General features: G+C 32.2%; 2 protein-coding genes across 5 annotated transcripts; both read left to right on the plus strand.

Annotated features, from left to right (window-relative positions):
* The first annotated feature begins 613 nt into the window (after positions 1-613).
* Positions 614-10,761, plus strand: LOC137387016 (membrane-spanning 4-domains subfamily A member 4A-like). 3 transcript variants are annotated; one of them, XM_068073298.1, is made up of 7 exons: positions 614-639; positions 2,652-2,850; positions 4,114-4,246; positions 5,910-5,966; positions 7,059-7,190; positions 8,752-9,013; positions 9,847-10,761. In XM_068073298.1, the coding sequence occupies exons 2-7, from the start codon at positions 2,681-2,683 to the stop codon at positions 9,987-9,989; spliced, it is 897 nt and encodes a 298-aa protein (XP_067929399.1). In that variant the 5' UTR covers positions 614-639; positions 2,652-2,680; the 3' UTR covers positions 9,990-10,761. The 3 variants fall into 3 exon arrangements, with proteins under 3 accessions (XP_067929399.1, XP_067929401.1, XP_067929400.1); XM_068073299.1 differs by lacking the exon at positions 614-639 and adding an exon at positions 1,566-1,621; XM_068073300.1 differs by lacking the exon at positions 5,910-5,966.
* A 1,844-nt stretch (positions 10,762-12,605) lies between these two features.
* Positions 12,606-23,475, plus strand: LOC137387015 (membrane-spanning 4-domains subfamily A member 4A-like). 2 transcript variants are annotated; one of them, XM_068073297.1, is made up of 7 exons: positions 12,606-12,718; positions 15,662-15,860; positions 17,010-17,142; positions 19,723-19,779; positions 20,437-20,568; positions 21,229-21,490; positions 22,315-23,475. In XM_068073297.1, the coding sequence occupies exons 2-7, from the start codon at positions 15,691-15,693 to the stop codon at positions 22,446-22,448; spliced, it is 888 nt and encodes a 295-aa protein (XP_067929398.1). In that variant the 5' UTR covers positions 12,606-12,718; positions 15,662-15,690; the 3' UTR covers positions 22,449-23,475. The 2 variants fall into 2 exon arrangements, with proteins under 2 accessions (XP_067929398.1, XP_067929397.1); XM_068073296.1 differs by lacking the exon at positions 12,606-12,718 and adding an exon at positions 14,377-14,533.
* Positions 23,476-23,989: the final 514 nt, after the last annotated feature.

A 23,989-nucleotide genomic window follows, 5' to 3' on the forward strand; every position in this document is an offset into this window, starting at 1 on the left:
GGGGCTGAACGATTAAAATTATGATTGACGCTAGAACCCATATTCTTCATTGTAATAATATGATCAAGGATTATAAGCAATGTTCATTAGTTCACAATTCCTCTTATGGGATGCAAAGTCAAATTATTATAAAGTTTGAGACTAAACTTTGAAACTACGTGGTTTATGTAAAAAGATTGGCCAAAGGCAAATTATTGAATTAAAAGTCATTTTAGAAAGGCATGGATTTGCCTAATAACCCCTAAAAGCAAAACAACTGTTTGTCTGTAGTGAATTATCTATTTTATCACTAAAACAAAACTTGCGGAAGCCTCTACTCTGCGAATGCCAAATATGATCACTAAGGTAACGAAATGCTTTTGCAGATGTTAGACAGTTCACAAACTATATTAATATCACAGCAAAGCGAAGCTTAAGCGAAAGTGAACATAACCATCGGATAAGGAAAACAAGGCGGATGTTATAAAGTTTCATGTTTTTTGCGATGAAGCATAAAGCAGACTGTAGAAGGAACTTGTAATCATCAGAGCCATTACATATCAGTTACCTGAATGAATCATTGCTTTAACTGCATTTAAATACATGTAGCAACGCCAGTTGTTTTCCAGTTAATGTACAGTACCGGTGAGGTTTAGTAAGGTGAGTGATTTTAGACTTACATTGTAGCCTGGCAGAAGAGCCACATTTGGTCGTTGGCAATTAAGATCGCTCCATTCGCTGGCTGCTACTGATTTGACAGTGACACGTTGCATGTTGTTCAATAAAGTAGGAAATGCTACCGAGATATTTTTTGTTTTACATTGTGATAAATCAGCCAACAAAAGCATGTGTACATGTTTTGGTGCCGAATACTTTAAAAGTTAACTTTATGACAGTAACTTTAACTTTATAAAATTTGTATAACTATAACTTTATTACTTTATTTACTTAAGTTTATAAGATTTAACAGCTTGGGTAATTAAAGATATGCGACATAATTGCTGACATTTAGTTAATAACATCATGAACACAAATCTATTCATAGTTTTACAAACTAATAAACCATGACCATAAACTAATAATGTTGTAGCCTGGCAGAAGAGCCACATTTAGTCATTGCCAAATAAGGTCGCTTCATTCGCTTGCTGCTACTGAATTGACAGTGGTATTTTGGATGTTGTTTAGTAAAGCAGGAAATGCTACCAAGATATTTTTAGTTTTAAGTTATGATAAATCAGCCAACAAGCCAACTTGAAGTAGTGAACGAGTGTTATTTTGCATTATCGGAATTACTTGTTTAAAGGCAACACATGTAGTGGTTTAGTTACAGAATAAATTCATAGGCTTGGTTGAACAAGTACTCAGTTTATAGAATACTCAAAACACTGAATTCCATCACTGCATTTACCAGAATGTCTTAATTCACCAAAACTGCTGATGATAAAATGATATAGTAATTAACAACAAAACTATTAAATAGGAGAGGGAATAAAATAGAGGCTGGGATGAATGGAGTCTATCACATATTAACATAGAATTAGAGCACATTTGTCAAACATTTCAACAGAGATAAGGCATGCCATTCGCATGATGAGGATACATCAAACAACAATAGGAGAAAGCTAAAACAGGGTTATCCTATGTAGGACAGTCTTAAACTAATCATAGTCTAGGATGTTATTGAAGAAATAGTATGCCAACACCGTTACGCTATAGTGACGTTTCAGCACATGGCAGACTAAAACTGATTAGTTATTGTGCAATGGATGCAACATATATAGGTCTCTGTTGTTTGCTCACTTGAAAATTCTAACAAATAGTCTGTCATTGAGATCAAAACCTTTATTTCAGTCTTTGGTTGTTTCAGTATGTTCTACACAACTCCGCCAAGATTGGTTGGTTGCTTTGCTTTAAAATTGCTCGGGAAAGCTGGCAGGAAGTTGAAAGATGTTCTGCTTGTCAGCATGCTTTAGTTAAAAACAATTTGTGATCCAAATTATCACCTAAGACTAACTTTGGGTCCTGTTTAGGAAATGTACACAAAATAATGTAAGCTGCTTTTGAAAGTCTTACACTAGGATACATAAGTTGGTATATCAACGTATGGTATGTGACAGCAAGGATAGGGTAAACAATTTTGTTATTTTTTATCGATTTTAGTAGCATTAAACCTACTTGTAAACTTTGTAACTTGATTGCAATACAAACTGCAGGGTTACAGTTTTTTAAGCCGACTTCATAATAGCCAGCTATTTTTAAATTCCTAGATATGTATTGGTTGCTATTAGCCTTTCAGCTGATATAGTAAGTACATTTCATAAGTGAAAAATAGACTAGAACATGAAATTGCATTCATTGTGACATACAACAAACATGGTATCTGGCAATTAGTTTAACAAATTAGCTGCTAATGATCTGTTAAAAAAATTTGAGCTAACTCATGGTATATCATCTTCTATGGGCTTATCGTATGTTAAAAGAATATAATATTTGCCTAAATAATAGGATGAACAATCTGCCTTGAATGCTAATGTAATATTTGGTTAAAATTCTTTACCGCTTGACACTCCTGATCATGCAAAGTTTTTTTTCAAGTTTTATAATGTTCAACGTTCATTAAAGTAAATAAATTTCTACACTTTAAAAAATGAATAGATTCACTTCTGTTACAGTTTTATCTCTACAATATTTGAGTTCCAGCATGCAGCAACAACAGACACAGCAGCCTCAACAGATGCCAGGGCAGCAACAACAAATAATGCAACCGACCCAGTCACAGTTCGATACACCGTCTGGTGTTACCATAGTAACTCAAAACCCTCAGGAAAATTTTTATAAGTTACAACCAACTGCCGTGTCTCAGCTAAAGGGGTAAGAGGATGGTTTGTAATATTTCATGAGTAACTTGTGAATCTAAACAGCATTAGCATATTGTTTAACACTGAAGAGTTAAAAAGATTTATGGTAAAGTAATAAAATGTTTATTACTCTGTTTTTGTTTTTTCAAACAGCTAAAAGTTTTTTAAACATGTCTGCGAACATATACATCATAGTTTTCCAATAATTGCTTAACATTATTTATAAAGAATTGTAGAGCAAATTTAATGTGTTATGTTTTATGAATTGTATTAAAATACTGTTGACCATACAAACTATGGTGGAGTCTTGTACATCAGAAAGACTTGAAATATATGTAGCTAACTAATAAATCTAAAACTGATCAATTTTAATTATTTAATTTCTAACTATTTGTTGAAACAAAACACATGAGTAATGTTTAAAAAGGTTATACGAGGAAATTTTAAACAAGGTATTTTAAAAACATGCCTACATAGAAAAATTGATAGGCAGTTTTCATGCTTTTTTGTTGATTATGCTGTAAACTGGCACTAAAAATGACAGTGTTCATAAAGTCACTCACAAAGAAACTTTGTAAATACAATAACCGATATTTCGTATAAAACAATTTGCTGGTTTGCACAGTCAAAGTGGCTTCCACTCTCATCAACAATCTTTGGTAACCTCAACAACAGTGCGTTGTTAGTTTTCAGTTTAATTTATGTACCACGTTGAGGTTGGCTAAGTGTAGAAAACATTGTATTTAGATAGCTTTTTGCTCATCGCTATTGATTATTTTCAGTTGAGCAAACTTTAAGCATTTATGGCAGATAAATTTTATTAAAAAACTGTTTTGAATAGGCTTTTTATTTTTACTAAATGTTGTTATGGTGAGGTAAAAACTGCAGAAGAAGTAAACTTTAACTGAAAATGTTATGGTAAAAAAACTTTTAGTTTCTGAAAACCAGACTTTGTAAAATATAATGGATGTTATAATACATAAAACCAGTAATAATACATGTTCAATTTTTTGCTACTATTTGTATAAAACCTAAACACAAACTTAAAAATTTGTTGCGTATAAATCAAAAAGTTTTACAGGAAAAGTTAATGACAACATTGTTGATAAAATTTTCAAATGTAAATGAATTGAAAAAACTAGTTGATACTTGATGAGGTATTATAAAAAATAGGGAAACCTGCATCACTTATCTTTTACCAAAATATTGTTAGAATGGCAAATAAAAAACAAACTTCTGTAAATTTTTTGGCCTAAAGTCAACTGCTTTGTTACAGATTGTCAATAACTCAGATAGTGGTTGGAGCACTTTGTTTACCATTTGGAATCAGTCTTTTAGTAGTCGAAGCAGAATCGAGATACAGTTCAGAACTCTCCTTCACCGGCTATGGTATTTGGTGTGGAGTATACGTAAGTTAATATCACCTACAGTGTATAAGATGTGATCACTTGTTTTACATTATTCTTTGAAACATGTACAAATGCTGTACAGCCAATACTCTTTTAGCAAATCCTTTTGAAAGATTTTAAAGAGATTAAAATATTTAATTTTACTAGAATTCCACCACAGCAAAAAAAAATTTAATCTAGCAACTATTCATAATGAGTGCTAAACATAATGCTAACATTTTCAGTTTTGAGTTCTTTAAACTCTTGATGTGATTACATGATAGTACTGCCTAAAGGCTTTTGGTGGGAGCTTGGAGATGTGGCTAAAAGTTTTGGTGTGTTCAATCACTTAGAGAAGTTTCCGTATTTTTATGTCAAATGTATAGTACTGATGAGATGTATGCAAAATTCACATTGATTAATTTTCTGTATATTTTATAGTATTAAATTATGAACCGTATTTTTTACTTTGTCTAGGTTGCACTCTGTTAAATCATGTTTCTTTGAAATTTGAAGCACAATTTCTTTATAAATATTACAATTGTTTAGGTTACGATAACTGAATGCTTGCCTTACATCATCCCCTTTCAAAGTATGCAAAGTTTTTTTAATTTTAGCTGAAAACAGCACACTTGAGATAACTCCCAGTCCAGGTTTAACGTCTATATGAGCACCTAGAACTAATAATATATAGTAATAGTATATATATTATTTATTGTATATATAATTTACATAAAATATATCGTATATTTATAATATATACTATATGCATGTATATACGTGTATATAGAAATACATATATATGTATATATATAAAACATATAAATTGTATAGAATACATATAATATATATAATGATCCCTATTCTTAATATCTATAATACATATATTAAGATTCGGGAACAACGAAGGTGAGAAAAGCTGTTTGCCACTCACTGTTGACTTGCTGCTTTAAAAAAATATAGAGCTGTTCTCATCAAGTTATGACTTCAGAAAGTCCCTCTACCGGTAGTGTATTAGGTGCGTTTTTAATATTCTTTAAAAAACTGTTATTCTAACAATAATATAGTATACATATTTTTTAAATAATGAAACCCTATTATCTGTTTTACCGCTGGCACTTTTTTCTAGGTCAGGATAGAACAGTTAGTAGACGCTAAAAGTACTGCGACATTGTATAGCTGGCTATGCTCACTTCATGGACAGCTGTGTAAACATGTAATATGAAGTAACACTCATGAAATAAAGCATCACTGAGAAGTCATACATGTAAATCTGAAAAAAAACCCTAGGGTAAAGAAAAGAATGTTATATTACACTTTTTTCTGCTGACTACTTCATTATCAGTGTCTAATGTATTTTGTTTGTCACATTATCTCTGATGTTACATTATCTGCTGGTTACATTATTGGTGGTAATCTGTTTCAAAGTTTTTATGTTGGTACAGCAAATGAGGTTTTAAAACAGGTGGCACATGCCATTGAGTGTTATAAAAAAGAACTTTTCCATGTACCTTTGAGTCTATGATTACTTAAAGGAGTACTGACACAATATGGCACAAAAAGTACATAACTAGTTTATGTCAACAAAGTGTACTTTTATAACACTATTCTAATTTTCTTAACCACACATAAGGTAAAGGTTTACAGCATCAGTAATCATTATTAAATCTGAATGTGATTACAGTTTGTTATTACTGGTGGAATTGGACTCGGTGCAGTGAAGCGCAACACACGCTCTTGGGTAAGCTATATTGTATTTTCAAGTAGTATATCAATATGGGATGTGTTGTAATATTGCAATGTTATGTCTACATTTGAGTAAAAACAATTGCTTAGTAAGTGCACAACTTTACTCAAAAACTGTTAGTGCTCATCTGAATGTTTGAACACTTTTACTGAATTTTAAAGTAAGATTATACTTTTTGCAATATTTTGTATATACATATTCTCTATACATGAATGTAATCAAAAATTGCTGTGATCAACTTTTAGTTTGCTGATTATTTGTATGCAGTAGACATATTTTGCCTGAGTTTAAAGTCATCTTCTAATTTGACGCTCTCTCATTTGCAAAGTACTATGGTCAATACTTTACTTATTGATATTGGCACTGGGGACCTACAAAGGAGTTATTTGGGTAACTGTACATCTTAGGCCGGTACAACGCGCATACAACGCATGCACAACACCCATACAAGGCGCTTGCAACATACAGGCATTGTGGATACAACACTCATACACTATTATCACAACCCACATACAACGGTCATTAGAAAAAAAATAGAATACTTTGTGCAATGCTTTAGACCTGTTTTATTACCAGACTATAAATATAAATAAGATATTGAATAACAATATAATATTATTACTACTATTATTATTATTAAACAATAATATTATTAAAAATATTAATGTGTTTCACTGTGTCACATTGTGGCGCACGCGTTGTTAATTACTTGTGTCGGCGTTGTATCCACAATGTTTGTGCATTGCAAGCGCCTTGTATGTGCGTTGCGCATGCGTTGTATGCGCATTGTACTGACCTAAGATGCACCGTTACCGTTATTTGTCTATTAGGGGTATTCAGAGATACAAAATTTTGAATTTTAAAGCAGTGATGTGTTTTTTTTACGCATTAGGTTAATGGTTTGCATTGGTGCAGTTAGGGATTCAAGGAAGTGATTTTTTAATGGTTAAAAAAATATACTTGAACATTTTTAAGTTGAGCTCTTTAATGCAATATATTCATTGTTTCACCTACCTATACCTTGTTTAACTAAGCATGATGATAATGTTTACTCTTAATATTATCTGTAACTTATCTCTGTTGTAGATAATGGCTACAATGATCCTTAACATTATCAGCTCGACTATATTCTTTCCAGTGCTCGTTACGGTGGCATCAATGGTTGTTGGTTGGAACACTTTTTCATCTTTTTGTAAACATAACTCTAGCGCTTGCCCAGTAAGTGTCTATTTACAAGAGTAAAATATGTCTATAAGTGAAAGCAGTTTTAAAGCAAAGCTACATGTAGATGAAACAGTGTTACGCAGCAATAATTAGCAAGTTGGAGAGAGCTTTAATCGAAATCAGCGAAGTAAAATTAAAACTTTTATCTTTGTTTTCAGACTTCAAGAATATGTCAGATTTTACTGGAAAGAGTAACATTACAAATAAAAATAAAGTTACCTCTAAATATTAAAAATTGGAGAAATAAACAAGTTGCTCATGAAATCTTGAATCTCACCTTCTAGTTCGCATATCTGGTCTAAGAAATAATTTGTTATCAATTAGCATGTATGTATGTATTAATGGCCCTAATTTAAGTCACTAAAACCAAAATAATATTAACAATAATAATAATAATACTTATGAGGCAAATCAACACTTGATAGGAAACAACTGGTACATTAATTTAAAATTATAATTTTTGTTATTTAAGTTCAGAATAGATCTTTTTTAATTTGTTGGTTTTTATTTAAAAGTTTTGATGCTTCATTCTTTTCTAACTGCCACAGCAAATTAAATAAGATTTCTTTTAGACAACTTGAAATTTGTTTAAATTTGTATTCATCTATTTTCAATAATGTGGCAACTTTCTGTTAAAGGTTGACTTGCAACAAAATTCGCATTACAGTTATTTGGTATCAAAAGATTCACCACGTCTCACTCTGCTGTTTTTTAAGTGCAAAGATGTGGAAATGTGATTACAAGCTCTTAAAAGCTAAATAACAAACAGTTAATTGTAGCCATCACAAAAACGCTATTATTTTGACGACGTACTCCAGTCGGCATGGTTATTCTTTTGACATGTCATGTTATCACGTGAAATGAAAGGTCAATAAAAGGCTTAATATTAAACAATTTGTAGCAACAGTTTATGACAAACACTTCGGGTTTTACCGGAAAGCACTTATCAAATATAGATGCTCGCTACTGTACAGTTTTGCTTCAGTTTGGTCTAATCATCTAGTTATAATCTGATCATATTACCCATACTTCCTGCCAATTAGCCCAAACCAATTATGCAGCATTTTTTCAACTATCACAGGTGACCAACAGGCTCATCATGTTTTAGCAAATGATCTGCACTCCTTCGAGATAAGTTTAAAATATTAAACGAGTTTTTACGGTAGGTTTTGAGATATCCGTGCTCAAATTGGCAGCATTACAATGATGATAAAATAGACGCGTAAGGGCAATGGACATGGTTTTATTGAATGAGTGAAGTGTATTTGTGAAAATATTTCGACGAATGAGGTTGCATGAAATTGCAAACAGAACCCAACGTGTTCAACTACATCCCACCTGAGCTGTTTTGGAAAGGGATTCCAACCTACGGCGTTTTTGGGATGGTTGTGATTAACTGTTCACTTTCGAGCTTGCACAAGCTTATAATCACATTTCCACATATTTTGCACCTACAACACAACAGAGTAAGACATGGTGAATCTTTTGATACCAAATAACTGTAATGTAAATTTTGTTGCAAGTCAACCTTTAAAAATACTATTTAAATTCACAGAGTGAAAACACCACTGCAGCACTGAATTGTGTGTTTCTGTTCTTCTCTGTTGCTGAGCTGATAATAACGATATGGAGTGCTGCACTCTGTTGTGAAGCTATCTGTAGTTGCTGCCTCCCAGTCCACTCAAATCATCAAGTGCAGTATGCTGCTCCCACTCTCCAAACTCAACAGCAGTATGTGGTTTATCCTGGAACTGTGCCAACTCAACATGTCAACTTAAGTGGCTACCAAGTCACAACAGGGCATCAAACTCCAACAGGTAATTATTTAAAATTACTAAACAACTGTGCATCATAACATAACATTTAAACGACTTCAAATATGTGTATCTGGATTTCACTCATATGCTTAGCAACAAGCAAGCAAATCAAACAAGACCAATTAAGAACTGATGCTAAAACTTAAAAAAACTTGAAATATCTGTAAGAACATAATCAAAACACTAAAATGTACAAATTATTCAGAAAATCATGAATAGCTGTTTGAAAGTAGAATTGCCTTCTTTATTACATGAGAAAGCAACTATACATGCATGTTGATAGTTGCAGTCGTTTCGACATTGTTCATGTTATTTGGTTTTTATAATTTGTGTTGAATATTAATGTCTCTTGTTTCTAAATCAATGACTTACTTTTTCTTCATGTCTGTCTAAGCGTAAACAACTTTCTTATTTCGCTGCTACATGCTAACTGCCAAAAAGTTCACACATTTAACCAATAGAGCAAGCAAGTTAACAAAATGCAGCACAAAATAAAAATCACAGATGGTTATTTTGACAGCGATGTGTGATTTAAAACAAATGAAAGTATACAACAAATAAAAACAATATTTGTACATGGTAAAATGGTTAACCGTTATAGCAAATGTACATGTACAGACAACGCTGCTAAGTTGTACTTTAAAAACTTTCGCCTTACCCAGGGTGTAAAATTAACATTTGAAAGTAAGTTTCTGTTTTGATTGTAAAATATTAAATGTACTACTTCAAAAATGGCCAGAATGGCTCATGCCCCAAAGCAATAGCATCTTTTACAAACAATATAACCAAGAAAATGATAGCTATTATATCAATTTATTTTGCTTCTATTCTAGCTACAACACACATGCTTCCACAAGGCAGTTACATCCTCCAGTCTCAGCAACCTCCAACATACTATCAAATTGTACAAGCAACCCCTAACCAGATATCAGGAAATGAACAGTCACCAGCCTCTGCTGACACCACAAATAACTAGAATACACAAAAACTAGTAAACACTATTTAAGCTTTAAGTTTTTAGCTATAATGATATATTTGAGTGTTACTGATTGAAAAAACTATATTTTGAGCTTCGCTCTTAAATCATGTTTGCATAAGTTTATCTTCTGTTTAAAATTATTGATTATTCACATAATAAGAATTATTAAAACATTGCTTTTTCTTTAGCAAAATGTATATTATTTTTAGTCTATGCATTTTTACAGTTTTCACAGGGTGACTTGTTAATCACAAATGTAGGGCGTGTTGTATTGACATGACTGTTTTATCACTAATTGTCAGCAGTTAATTTTATTAGTACTTTTATGGGTGCTACTATTGCATTTTATTAACAAAACAGGAGTTATATATATATATATATATATATATTTATATATTTATATATATTTATATATATGTATATACAATGTATTATATTTAGTTATGAGTAGTTTATTTATTATATATATTTAGGTATATATATATATATGTGTATATATATACGTCTGTGAGGCAAGTTAGTTGTTTCATGGCAGGAAGTCAATGTTCATTAGCAATGAGATCAATGCTTAAATGTATAACATAAAAATAGTTTGTTTTGAGAAATGTTTATGGCTATAAAAGTTGAACAAGGATGGTTATAAAACCAGAGTTGATGAAATTAGAGAGAAGATCAAACCAACTGATGGATGTGCCAAGTAAATATCGTTATTCTATTTTTAAGTTAACGCTTGTTAGCATTAGCAATAAAGCCTCTGGACAACTCTTTATAGTTCAATCTAGTGTTTTGAGACTGCTGCATTGTGAGATATCATCAGGTGTAATAAGCATGTGCACAATTATTCTAAGTAGAAAGATGGTGGATTGATCCAATAGTAGCTTGCTTGGCCCTAAATTTGAATACTCTGACATGATTCTCTTAGTAGCAATTGTTATTTCCTGATGCTGATGAATGATACTCAAATGAATGGACTCTTATTGTAGCAAAGGTTAAACTGAGTTCACTGCTTATGTTGCAATATATTAACCATCTTTATTCAAACCTCATCAAAGCTGATCGCAAGCAGAACTACAATCAAACAAGGAAATGTAAATGTTATACCCAAGAAACTCTTACAAGGATTTATTTTTGCAAAACACATATTAGTGAATAGCAATATAATAATTAGATTAGAGTAATATTAGTCACTAAAATCTAATAACGCCTATAAAAAATAAAAAGGATTCTAACCAAAAATCGATGAGATTGACGTGCGCTACAGATTTTAATAAATATCGATACATTTAACAGCTCAGTATTCTGGTTTGTTATTCAAAGCAGTGATAATTCATCCTCCAAAAATGTGCCAGCTTACCCACTTTCAAATAATCACCATGGTAACGTGTTTAGTTATACAGTGTGGTAGACTATTACTAAACCATTTACGCGACTTGACCCTCTTCCTCATAGTCAATCATTTATATTTCTTATCATCATGGGATTCTGAGAAACAAGTAGTTATTATAATTTTTTGATTTAAAAGAGTCTTAAAATCACCAGATGAATTTAGAAATCGCCAAGAAAGAACTTTAAAACATTAAATAGTACAGATCTGTTTTTATCGAGAAAATTGTTAAACTGAAGCCATCCTCTACCATAGAGCTAAACAATTAGAACTATGATTGACACTAGAGCCCATATTCTTTGTTGTAATAATACGATCAAGGATTGGTTATAAGCAGAGCAAAGTCAATTAGTTCACAATTTTTCTTATGTGATAAAAAGTTTAATTATTGTAAAGTTTCAGCCTAAACTTTGAAATAAGACTTTTTATGTAAAAAGATTGGCCAAAGGCAAATTATTAACTTAAAATTCGTTTTAGAAAGGCATGAATTTGCCTAACAACCCTTACAAGGAAACCAAATATGTTTGTCTGTAGTGAATTATCTCTTTTGTTACCAAAAAACTTGCAGAAGCATCTACCCTGCCAACACCAAATAGGATCACTACGGTAACAACATGTTTTTGCAGATGTTAGGCAGTCCACCTGTAAAGGGATTTGCCGGCCTTTACTTGGCAGGATCTGGACTATCACATAAAGAGAAGAGAATGCGTGTAGTTTTGTTCAGTTTTTATTACAGAAGGAAATTCCATGCACTAGCCGAGGAGCATACGGCTATTTGCTCTGCCCAACTGAGTGAGGGCACTCCTTTACATATATACAACGAACTCACCCATTCCGGCTAACAGAACCGAGTAAAAACCATATAATATTAGTGATAAACAGAATCGCTAATTCGTTGGCATGGTTATTATACAGCAATAAATGAAGACAATAGCAATAAAGTATATGGACAAATTAATAACGATATAATAAAAAGAACAACACAGCATGCGAGATATAACATATGAAAATATCTACATGAGTTACGGAGTCATTGCCCGGCGTCTACCACACACCAATTATACCAATATCACAACGAAGGAAAGCAAACCTAAAGCGAAAAAGAACAAAACCATTGGAAAAGGGAATAAGGCTATTAGGATACAAAGGTTAAAGGCTAAAGGGATACAAAGCTCTATGGTTTGTGCGATGAAGCATAAAGCAGACTGTACAGGGTACTTGTAATCCTCAGAGCCATTACGTATCAGTTACCTGATTGAATCATTGCTTTAACTGCATTTAAATACATGTAGCAACGCCAGTTGTTTTCCAGTTAATGTACAGTACAGTGAGGTTTAGTAAGGTAAGTGATTTTAGACTTACGTTGTTGCCTGGCAGAAGAGCCACATTTGGCCGTTGGCAATTAAGATTGCTCCATTTGCTGGCTGCCACTGACTTGACAGTGACATGTTGTGTGTTGTTCAATAAAGCAGGAAATTCTACCAAGATCTTTTAGTTTCAAGTTATGAAAAATCGGCCAACCAAAAGTACCTGTGCATGTTTTGATGCCGAATACTTTGAGACCTTAACTTTATGAAGCTCCGTTGAGTTCAGTTTAGGTGCTTTCATAGACCAAAAAATGTGAGTTTTGAAAGATCTTGGAACAGATGACATAATTTACATGTATTTTGTATTTCCTCTAACATACTGTGGAGGACGGGACTATACTAAACCATATGTTTGTGCTTGAGGAAACGTTATTCCTAGTTACTTATGTATATTTCTTAACCGGTTATATAATACTCTGGTGAACCTGTTATATAATACTACATTTTTTGGGCCTGCTTCGCAGGCCTGCTAGCGCACCATTATGCCTATTGTCTGGGCCTGCCTCACAGGCCTGATATAAAACAATGGATATTATATAATTGTGGGCGGAGCAAATAGTATAAAAGGAGAAGGCATAAGCCAACTCTTTGGGATTCTGCTAACGGATTTTATACTGTCAAGACGAAGTTATACATGTACTGATATCCGCTAAATACACTATACTTATTCTTACAAACTGCCTGCGTTTGATGCCTGCCTGGTCGGCATAATAAGGATCCTTCTGCCAGAACTGCTCTGGCTTCGAGCACGAACTGCTTTGGGGAGACACCTAAGGAAGGCTAGGGGTGGGCTGCGTTACAATCGGACCTGATCAGAAATGCGATAGCATTGGAGATCAGGCCCTCCAGTAAGTTAGCCAGGGACCTAAACTAGCCAAGATAGGGTCTCAGAGAGCAGGCCGTGCTAGCCTTCCAAGTGAGCCTGAACTGAGGACAGCCCGCCGCGGCCTGATCCGACCACTAGGTGTGTCAGGCAGGCCGACGAGGGGAAGGCCCAGTGTTCAGACTGCACTGCCTTGCTAGGGAAGTAAAGCTGGCTCAGCTACCGGGGCCAGACCTTTACAATACCATCTCTAAAAATAACTATTTACGAAGCAAACTATGTATGCTGATAGGGCATATATTGTACTGGGGCAGATAAACTGTCTCACACAAACTGATGAGTTATTAACAGAACACCACATTAACAATTTAATAGAAGCAATTTATTTGCTAAATAATTTAGAAACACATACATACAAGACTATAGAGTTCGGAGTTTGTGACAGCATAAAACAGATTCGGTAATCAAATATATGGGACATGATTGCTGTCATTTAGTTTGTAACATCATGAACGCAAATTTATTAGTGGTTTTAAAAACTGATACCCAAATATATATTAACAGCATATTGCGAGACTCGAAGTAGTGAACAAGTGTTATTTTGCATTGTCTGAAATACTTGTCTAAAGACAACGCGAGTAGTGGTTTAGTGTCAGAGTAAAGTCATAAACTTGGTTCCACAAGTACTCATTTTTTAGAATACTCACACCACCGAATTTCATCATTGCATTCACAAGAATTTCTTAATTCCCCAAAACTGCTAAAGCTAAAATGATAATGTAAAAAACAACAAAAGTATTTTATAGGACGGGAAGAAAATAGAAGTTGGAATGAATGGAGTATACCCTCGTGTGAACATAAAATTAGAGCACGTTTGACAAACATTTCAACAGAAATAAGGCATGCCATTCACATGCAGAGGGTACATCAAACAACAATAGGAGAAAGCTAAACAGGGTTATGCTAGGTAGGACAGTCATAAATTATTCATAGTCTAGGATTTATTGAAGAAATAGTGTGCCAACACCGTTACGCTAATAATAGTTACTGTTTAAGTATATGGCACACTACAAATGATTAGTTATTGTGCAATGGGTGCAACTAGGTCTCTGTTGTTATTGGGTGCAACTAGATCTCTGTTGTTTATTGGATGCAAGGAGATCTCTGTTGTTTATTCACTTGAAAATTCTAACAAATAGTCTGTCGTGATTCAACTTATGACCTTCTTTTCAGTTTTTTGTTATTTCACTATGTTCTACACAGCTCCACCAATATTGGTTGGTTGCTTTGCTTTAAAATTCACCTGAAAACCTGGAACCAAGTTGAAAGATGTTCTGCTTGTCAGCATGCTTCGGTAAAAACAATTTGTGACCCACATTATTACCTAAGACTAACTGTGGGTCTTGTTCAGGGAATGGACACAGAATAACCTAAGCTAATTATAAAATTATTGCATTGGGGTTCATAAATTTGTATATGAAGTTATGGTCTCTGACAGAAAAGATAAGGTAAACCATTTTGTTACATTTTTACTGATTTCAGTAGCATTGCAAGTTAAAAATTTTAACTTGACTGCATTAGAATCTACAGTGTTACCTCTTTTTTAAGCCGACTTCACAATAGCTAGCTTTTTTAAATTGTCAAATACATAATTGTTGCTATTTGCTATGGAGCTTATATAGCAGGTACATATTATAAGTGAAAAATAGACTAGAACATGAAATGAAAGAAATTGATCAGCAAAATCGCATGATATTTTAACCTTCTGGCATTCATTACGACATACAACAAATATTGTATCCGACAGTTAGTTAGTGAAACTAACTACTAGTGATTCCAGTTAAAGAGAATTTTGGCTAACTCATGGCAAATCATCTTTTATGGGCTTATCGCATGTTAAAAGAATATTATGTTTGCCCAAATAATTGGATGAACCTTCTGCCTTGAATGCTAGTGTAACATTCGGTTAAAATTCCTTACCGCTTGACACTCCTGCTCATGCAAAATTTGTCTTCACATTTTACAACGTTCACCAAAGTAAATAGCTTTATACAACACTTCCAAAAAAAAGAACAAATATTTACTTCTGTTGCAGTTTTACCTCTACAATATTTGAGTTCCAGCATGCAGCAGCAACCGGCACAGCAGCCTCAACAGATGCTAGGGCAGCAACAACAAGTAATACAACCAAACCAGCCAGTTCAGGATACACAGTTCGGCGTTACCATAGTAACTCAAAACCCTCAAGAAAGTTTTTATAAGCTAAAGCCAATTGCTCTGTCTCAGCTAAAAGGGTAAGGGAATTGTTTTTAATAATTCATGAATAAATTCTGAACTTAAACATCATATTGTTAAACAATAAAGTCTAAAAAGATTTATGGTAAGGTAATAAAAAGTTAATTACTTTTGTTTTTGTTTTTCAAACAGCTAAAAGTTTTTAAACACATCTGCAGACATATATATAATAGTTTTCCATTAAATGCTTAACATTATTTATAATGAATTGTAAAGAAAATGTAATGTCTTATGTTTTATAAATCATGTTAAATTATAGTTGACCATATGGCGGTGTATTGTACATCAGAGAGACTGGACATACATGAATACATATGTAGCTAAACATGTCCACATAGAAAAACTGATAGCCAGTTGGTCATGTTTTTTTGTTATTCATGCTGTAAACTGTCAATAGCAACGACAGCGAATTCATTGTCAATCAAAGAAGCAAATTTAAAAGTATAATAACAAATATTTTGTATAAAACAATTGGTTAGTTTTCGAAATCAAAGCGGCTTCCACTTTCATCAACAATCTTTAGTAACCTTATAAAAAATGTGTGGTTAGCTTTTAGTTTAATTTATGTACCACGTTAAGATTGGCTTAATGCGGAGAATATTGTATTTTGATAATTTTTGGCTTACCGTTATTAATTACTTTTGGTTGAGCAAACTTTAAACTTTTATGGCCGATAAATTGCATAAAGAACCGTTTCGAAAAAGCTCTTTATTTTTTACTACATGTTTGTAATGGCGAGGTTAATATTGCAGGAGGAGTAAACTTCAACTGATTATTTTATGATGAAAAGTCTTTTAGTTATTTGAAACTGGTGATTTTGTAAAAAAAATAGATCTTATGATGCATAAAACTAGTAATAATACATATTCAGTTTTTTCTACTAATTTTAAAAACCTAAATACAAACTCAAAAATGTTTTCAAGGCAAATCAAAAAAGTTTGCATAAAGATTTATGACAGCTTTTGTAATAATTTTTGTGATTGTAAAGAAATGGAAAAAAAAACTAGTAAATAATGGATAGTGTATTATAAAATATACGCAAAACTGCATCGCTAATCTTAAACCAAAATATTTTTAAAATGGCAAATGGCAAATACAAAACAATTTTTTGGCAATTTTCTGATGTAAAATCAACTGCTTTGTTACAGATTATCAATAACCCAGATAGTGGTTGGAGCACTTTGTTTGCCGTTTGCATTCAGCCTCTTACCAGTTGAAGCAGAATCGAATTATAGTTCAAAACTTTCCTTCACAGGCTATGGTATTTGGTGTGGAGTCTATGTAAGTTAGTATCATTTATAAAATGTGAGCACTTGTTTCACATTATTCTTTGAAACATGTACAAATGTTGTACAGCTAATACTCCTTTAACTAATCCTTTCGCAAGATATTAAAGAGATTAAAATATTTAATTTTACTAGCATTCCACTATCTGCGAGGAGGGCCTTTTAATATAGCCACCATCCATAATGAGTGCTGGCATAATTAGTATTGAATTTTTTTAACTTTCGATATAATTACATGATGATACTTTCTAAAGGCTTTTGGTGAAAGCTTGGAAATGTGGCTAAAGGTTTTTGTGTTTGCTCGAACAATTAAAAAAAAATTGCATTCTAATGCCAAAGGTACAGTACTTATGAAATGTATGGTATATGCAATATGCATACTGTATTCAATATGTATACTATATATATTATATATGTATATATATATTTATATATATATATATATATATATATATATATATTAATACTACGGCACGGCTACGATAGAAGCTGTTAGCCATTCACTATTGACTTGCTGCTTTGAGCAAATATAGAACTGCTCTCATCAAGTTATGACTTCAGATAGACCCTCTATCGGTAGTGTAATGAGTGTTTTTTTAATGTTCTGTATAAAACTATTATTCTAACAATAATAAAATATACATACTTTTTTAAATGATGTATTCCCACTATCTGTGTTACTGCAAGCACTTTTTCTACGTCAGGATAGCACAGTTAGTAGACGCTACAAGTACTGCTACATTGCATAGCTGGCTATGCTCACTTCATGGACAGCTATCTAAGCATATAAAGCACAAACAAGTGAATAAAAAAATAAGACTCATCAAATAAAGTATCATTGAAAAATTATTATTAAATCTAAACAAACTTTACGATAAACAAAAGAATGTGATATTACACTTTCTTCTACTGACTATTTCATTATCAGCGTTCTATGTACAAAGGTACTTTGTATGTCACATTACTTGTGATGATACATTATCTGCTGGTTACTTTATCTGTGGTGATCTGTTTCAAAGTCTGTATGTTGGTACAGCAAATAAGGTTTTAAAACAGGTGGCACATGCTATTGAATGTGATAAAAAAAACTACTTCTACATGTATCTTTGAGTCTGTGGCAGGGGTGTCCAAACTTTGTGCAAAGGGGGTCAGATTCGGTGTGTTAAAAATTTAGAGGGCCAGCCTTGATGGAAATTTTTCGCATATAACAGCAATTAAATTAAATAAATTTTATCGAGCCATATTGTGTGTCGTATTTGCTCTTTATTTAAATTTCAGCTATCTTAAGCATGTTTTTTGGTTCGTTTGAAACACGCATATCAAAATTGCATTGACATTATAATTGAAATTTAATAATCGCCCAACTTCAACTTCTTAACACTAAATTTTTGTAACAGTTGAACAGAAGAAGTTGTACTCTTGGGTACAAATTACATTTGAAACAAAACAATATCTCACCATGGCAGTTTAATATCCATAGAATTTTTAAACACAATTACAGAAAAATGAACAAGCAATAAGCATTTCAATAGGTGCAGGGCTCGTTTAAAATATGACAGTAACTATATATGTTGATTCGATTTTTAAATGTTTAATACACAGTGACAGCGCTTCTGCCCAATTTGGTAACCCTTTGAACCTTAGACGTTTTTTTCCAGCGCGTTTCAGTAACCCTAAGCAATCTGTCCAACAATCCAAAGTTTTTAAACTCTTATTAAATATAACTACAAATGTTCATAATACAATGATATTTGGTAAAACATTAGTAAAAATGTCGAGCAACCCAGAGCAAATGTCATCAAACAGAAAAAAAACAGTGCATCACCATTATTCGGGCTAAAACTATAAAAGTTTGTGAGATTTTAAAAAACTCGTTAAAACATTTACAGTAGCATTTTATTCATTGAGCACATGTTCATCATCATTTCATGATTCAACATATATTGGAAACTCATAGTTAGTATCATAAAATTTTTTTATCTGCCTCACAATCATTTATGACCTATTATTAACAAACGAGTCGTATCAATTTTTTCGCGATGTCATTCTAATAAAATTTGTTTTTAATTTAAAGGAAGTAAAGATATTTGAAAACTGTTACAAATTGATGAGATATTTCTAGTCAAACATCATGAGAAAGAATAAATCTGATTGGTATATGCTATTACTTAGAAAATTATTTTGTAAACAGTCATGTGAATGCTAGAATTCCGAATTTCTAGCATTCTCATGCTAGAACTTCGAGATTTTGACACCCTACGCAATGCTGGCAAATTAGCCGTTGGGATTCAAAGAATTAATTCTACAAACGAGCCAGACGTCATTGATTTTATAACAGAGGCTGCGGGTCGAATGAAAATTGACCCCGAGCTGCATTTGGCCCGCAGGCCAAACTTTGGACACGTCTGGTCTATGGTTACTCAAAGTTGTACTGATACAATATGGCACAAAAAGTACGCAAGTCATTTATGTCAACAAATCGTAGCTTTATAATGCTATTCTAATTTTCTTAACCACAAATAAGTTAAAGGTTCACAGCATCAATAATCATTATTGAATCTGAATATGTTTATAGTTTGTTCTAGCTGGTGGAATTGGACTCGGTGCAGTGAAACACAACACAAAACCTTGGGTAAGTAAGATTGTACCTTTGAGTAGTATATCAGTATAAGATGTATTGTGATATTGCAATGTTTGACTACATTCGAGAGAACAAAAATAGTATGTTCACAACTTGACCTACAAACGGTTGTTGCCCATCTAAATGCTTGAATTTTTTTACTAAATATTAAAGTGGGTTTATATCCTTTTGGGTAATTTGTATATTTATGTGCGCTATACTTAAACGTAACAAAAATCGCTGTGATCAAGTTTTGATTTGTATATTATTTGTAGGCAGTAAACATACATTTTTAAAGTTTAAAGTCAGCATCTAATTCAATGCTGTCACATTGAAATAGTACCATTGCCAATAATTTACTTATTGATATTGATACAAAAGAAATAGAAAGAGTTATTTGTTGATTAAGGATACACAGATTTACAAACTTTTGACTTAGCAAATAACAGTAATGTGCTTTATCCTTGACTCGGTATGTTAATGGTTTGCATTGTGGCAGTTAAGGATTCAAAGAATGGCTACTTGGGATAGTTCAACAAATTGAGTTGGAAATTTTAAAGTTATGTTCTGTAATACAATATGTTTACTGTTTCATCATTCTATAAATTGAGAATAATCATGGTGGTAATGTTTATTATTAATGTTATTTGTAACTTATCTCTGTTGTAGATAAATGCTACCATGATCCTTAACATTTTCAGCTCGGCTATATTCTTTCCAGTGCTGATTTCGATGGCGTCAATTGTTGTTGGTGGGAACACTTTTTCGTCTTATTGTAAACGTTACAGTAGCGCTTGCCCAGTAAGTGTCTATTTACAAAATTGACACTTCTCTATAAGGAATTGTCTTCTCTATAAGAGAAAACAGTTTTGAGGCAAAGATACATGTAGATGGAATAGTGTTACACGTCAATAATTGGAAAGTTAGAGGGAGCTTTAGTTAAAATCAGCAAAGCAAAAGGAACTTTTATTTTTGCTTTCAGTCCACAAAAATTCTTCTGATAATGCTGAAAAGTGTAACATTACAAACGAAAATAAACTTATCTCAAATCTTGAAAAGCTGGAGTTATAAACAAAGTAATGACCAAAAACTGAAATTTAATCACTTACCTTCTTGTTGGCATATGCGGCTTAAGAATAATTTCACTGTCAATTAACATGACTGTGTACGTGTATCAATGATGCATGTTAAAATCTGTAAAACTAAAAATAATATTAGTAGTAATAGCTATAAGTTAATGACTGTTAATTTAAAATCATGAATTTGGTGATTTTATTTCAGAATAAACTATTTTTTAACTTGCTACTTTTTGTTTACAAGTTTTAATTTTTCTTTTTTTCATTTGCAATAGCAAACTAAATAAGAAGTCTTATGGACAACTTGAAACTTCTCGAAATTCTGCATCTATCTAATCTGGATATTGTAGCAACTTTTTGTTAAACATATTATTTCAATTTACAGAGTGAAGAAACCTCCACAGCGTTAAATTGTGTGCTTCTGCTTTTCTCTGTTGCTGAGCTGATGATAGCGATATGGATTGCTGTGCTCTGTTGTGAAGCTATCTGTAATTGCTGTCTCCCCGTCCGGCCAAACCATCAAGTGCAGTATGCTGCTCCTGTTCTCCAAACTCAACAGCAGTATGCGGTTTATCCTGGAACTGTGTCAACTCAGCATGTCAACTTAAGTGGCTACCAAGTCACAACAGAGCATCAAACTCCAACAGGTAATTGTTTTAAATCTCTATAGAACAGAGCATCATAACAATTAAAATACTTCAAACATGTGTATCCAGATTTTATGTAATGCTTAGCAACAAGCAAGCAACACAAATCAAATAAGACCAATTAGGAGCTGCTGTTAAACTTTAAAAAAACTTGAAAAATTTGTAAGAAAATAACCAAAACACTATAATAAACAAAATATTCAGAAAAACATGAATAGCTGTTTGGAAGTAGAGTTGCCTTCTTTATTACATGAGAAAGCAACTCTATGTTGATAATATTGTTGTTTTGACATTGTTTATATCATTTGATCTCTATAATTTGTGTCCAATATTACTTTATTTTGTCTCTCAATCTATTGACTTACTTTACCTTTTTGTCTGTCTAAGCGCAAATGACTTTCTTACCTCACTACTACATGCTAACTGATAAAGAGTTCACACATTCAACCAATAGAGCAAGCAATCTAACAAAACAGCACAAAGTAAAAATCACAGATGGTAATTTTGACAGCGGTCACTGATAGAAAATAAACTAAAGTATGCAACAAATAAAAACAATATGTGATATATGGTAGAATTGTTAATCATGATAACAAATGTACATGTACACACTATGCTGCCATGTTTCAAGTGGAAAATTACCACATTACTTGTGGCGTGAAAGTAACATATAGAGGTAAATTGCTTTCAGTTGTGAAATATCAAATGCACTACTGAAAAAAATCGTCAGAATGACTCATGCTCCAAAATGATAGCATCTGTCACGAATGATATAATCGGGGAGGTAAACTTTATTATAGGAATCTATTTTCCTTCTATTTTAGCTACAACCCTCATGCTTCCTCAAGCTGGTTACATTGCCCAGTCTCAGCAACCTCCTGCATACTATCAAATTGTACAAGCAACCCCTAACCAGATATCAGGAAATGATCAGCTACCATCTTCTGCTGACGTTTAGGTTTTTAGCTATAACCATATATTTTAATGTTACTGGTTGAAAAAACTATACTTTGATCCTTGCTCTTTAATCATGTTCAAACAGATTTTCTATCTGTATAAAATATATGATTATGTGCATCATACAAATTATTATAATAGGGCTTTTTCTCTTCTGAAATGTAGATTGTTTTTATTATATCCATTTTACAGTTTTAACAGGAGTGACTTGATAATCACAAGTGTAGAGCATGTTGTAGTAACATGATTATTTTGACCACCAGCTCTGTAGACTTGTGGTTAGACATTTGGATTACTAACTTTTAATTGCATTTTTCTTGAGTTCAAGTCTGGCAAAATGCCAGCTTTAAATTTTAAAGTTTTAATAGCTATAGCTAAAATACAAGCAGACAGATGACAAACAATGTAATTTTCATCATATCTGTCACAGAATTTCATGACTGATTATAAAAACTGCAGCCACTTTTATTTAAAGCTATTACAATTAATTAATAGAGATTAGTGTTGATACTTGACTATTATTTTTTCTAAGGATACATTTTTCACACATGCCTTGCTTCGAATTTTTGTTTCACCAGAAGCTTTTCATCAAAACTCTGAATACAACAATACTGGTACCTCTCGACACGGGTATAAATGTAAAAATGGGATATCGGACTGTCTTTGTTTTATCAAATGGTGCGAGAAAGCAGAGGCAATTCCTACTCAAAATAGTACAAATGTCTGTCTGAAAAGTATTGACATTCATCGTGATTTAGCGATTGAACTATACCAAAAAATTAAAAAATGAGGTCCCCAAAAAAGCATCACATTTCATGAAGTTAATAGAATTCGTATAATTTCAAATAATATGGCATTTAGCGTGTGCATACGCTATTCGGTAAATGATGTCTTAAATAAATATGCCTTGCTAGCTCAGTGATAAAGCGCATGGATAAAAAACTTGCGGTCACAGCTTCCTTGAATTCAATTATAGCTATATCTATAACTATAGCTGCACATACCAAAGGACAGACGACGGATGACAAGCCTTGAGAAATATATATAGAGATATGATCTATACACTATATACCTGTATATATATATACAGGTATATATATATATATATATATATATATATATATATATATATACAGGTATATATATATACATTTCTTTATATTTCTTTATATTATATATATAACATTTCTATATATAATAGAAATGTATATCTATTCCTTTTTTAATATCATGTATATATATATATATATATGTATATATATACATTTCTTTATATTTCTTTATATTATATATATAATATTTCTATATATAATAGAAATGTATATATACATATTTCTTTTTTAATTTCATGTATATATATATGTATATATATATATATATAAAATGGACATATATACACTTTTATTTATATAACTTACAATGCTGTTTTTATGTATTAAAAACTTGTGATGTTGTGAGCCCTTTTATTATAATAAAAAAACATTTATTACTAAGCCGAGCCACATTTTTATTTTTTTATTATCACCATGCCACAACTTTATG

The sequence above is a fragment of the Watersipora subatra genome, chromosome 2 (assembly GCF_963576615.1).
Source record: "Watersipora subatra chromosome 2, tzWatSuba1.1, whole genome shotgun sequence".
Lineage (NCBI taxonomy): Eukaryota > Metazoa > Bryozoa > Gymnolaemata > Cheilostomatida > Watersiporidae > Watersipora > Watersipora subatra.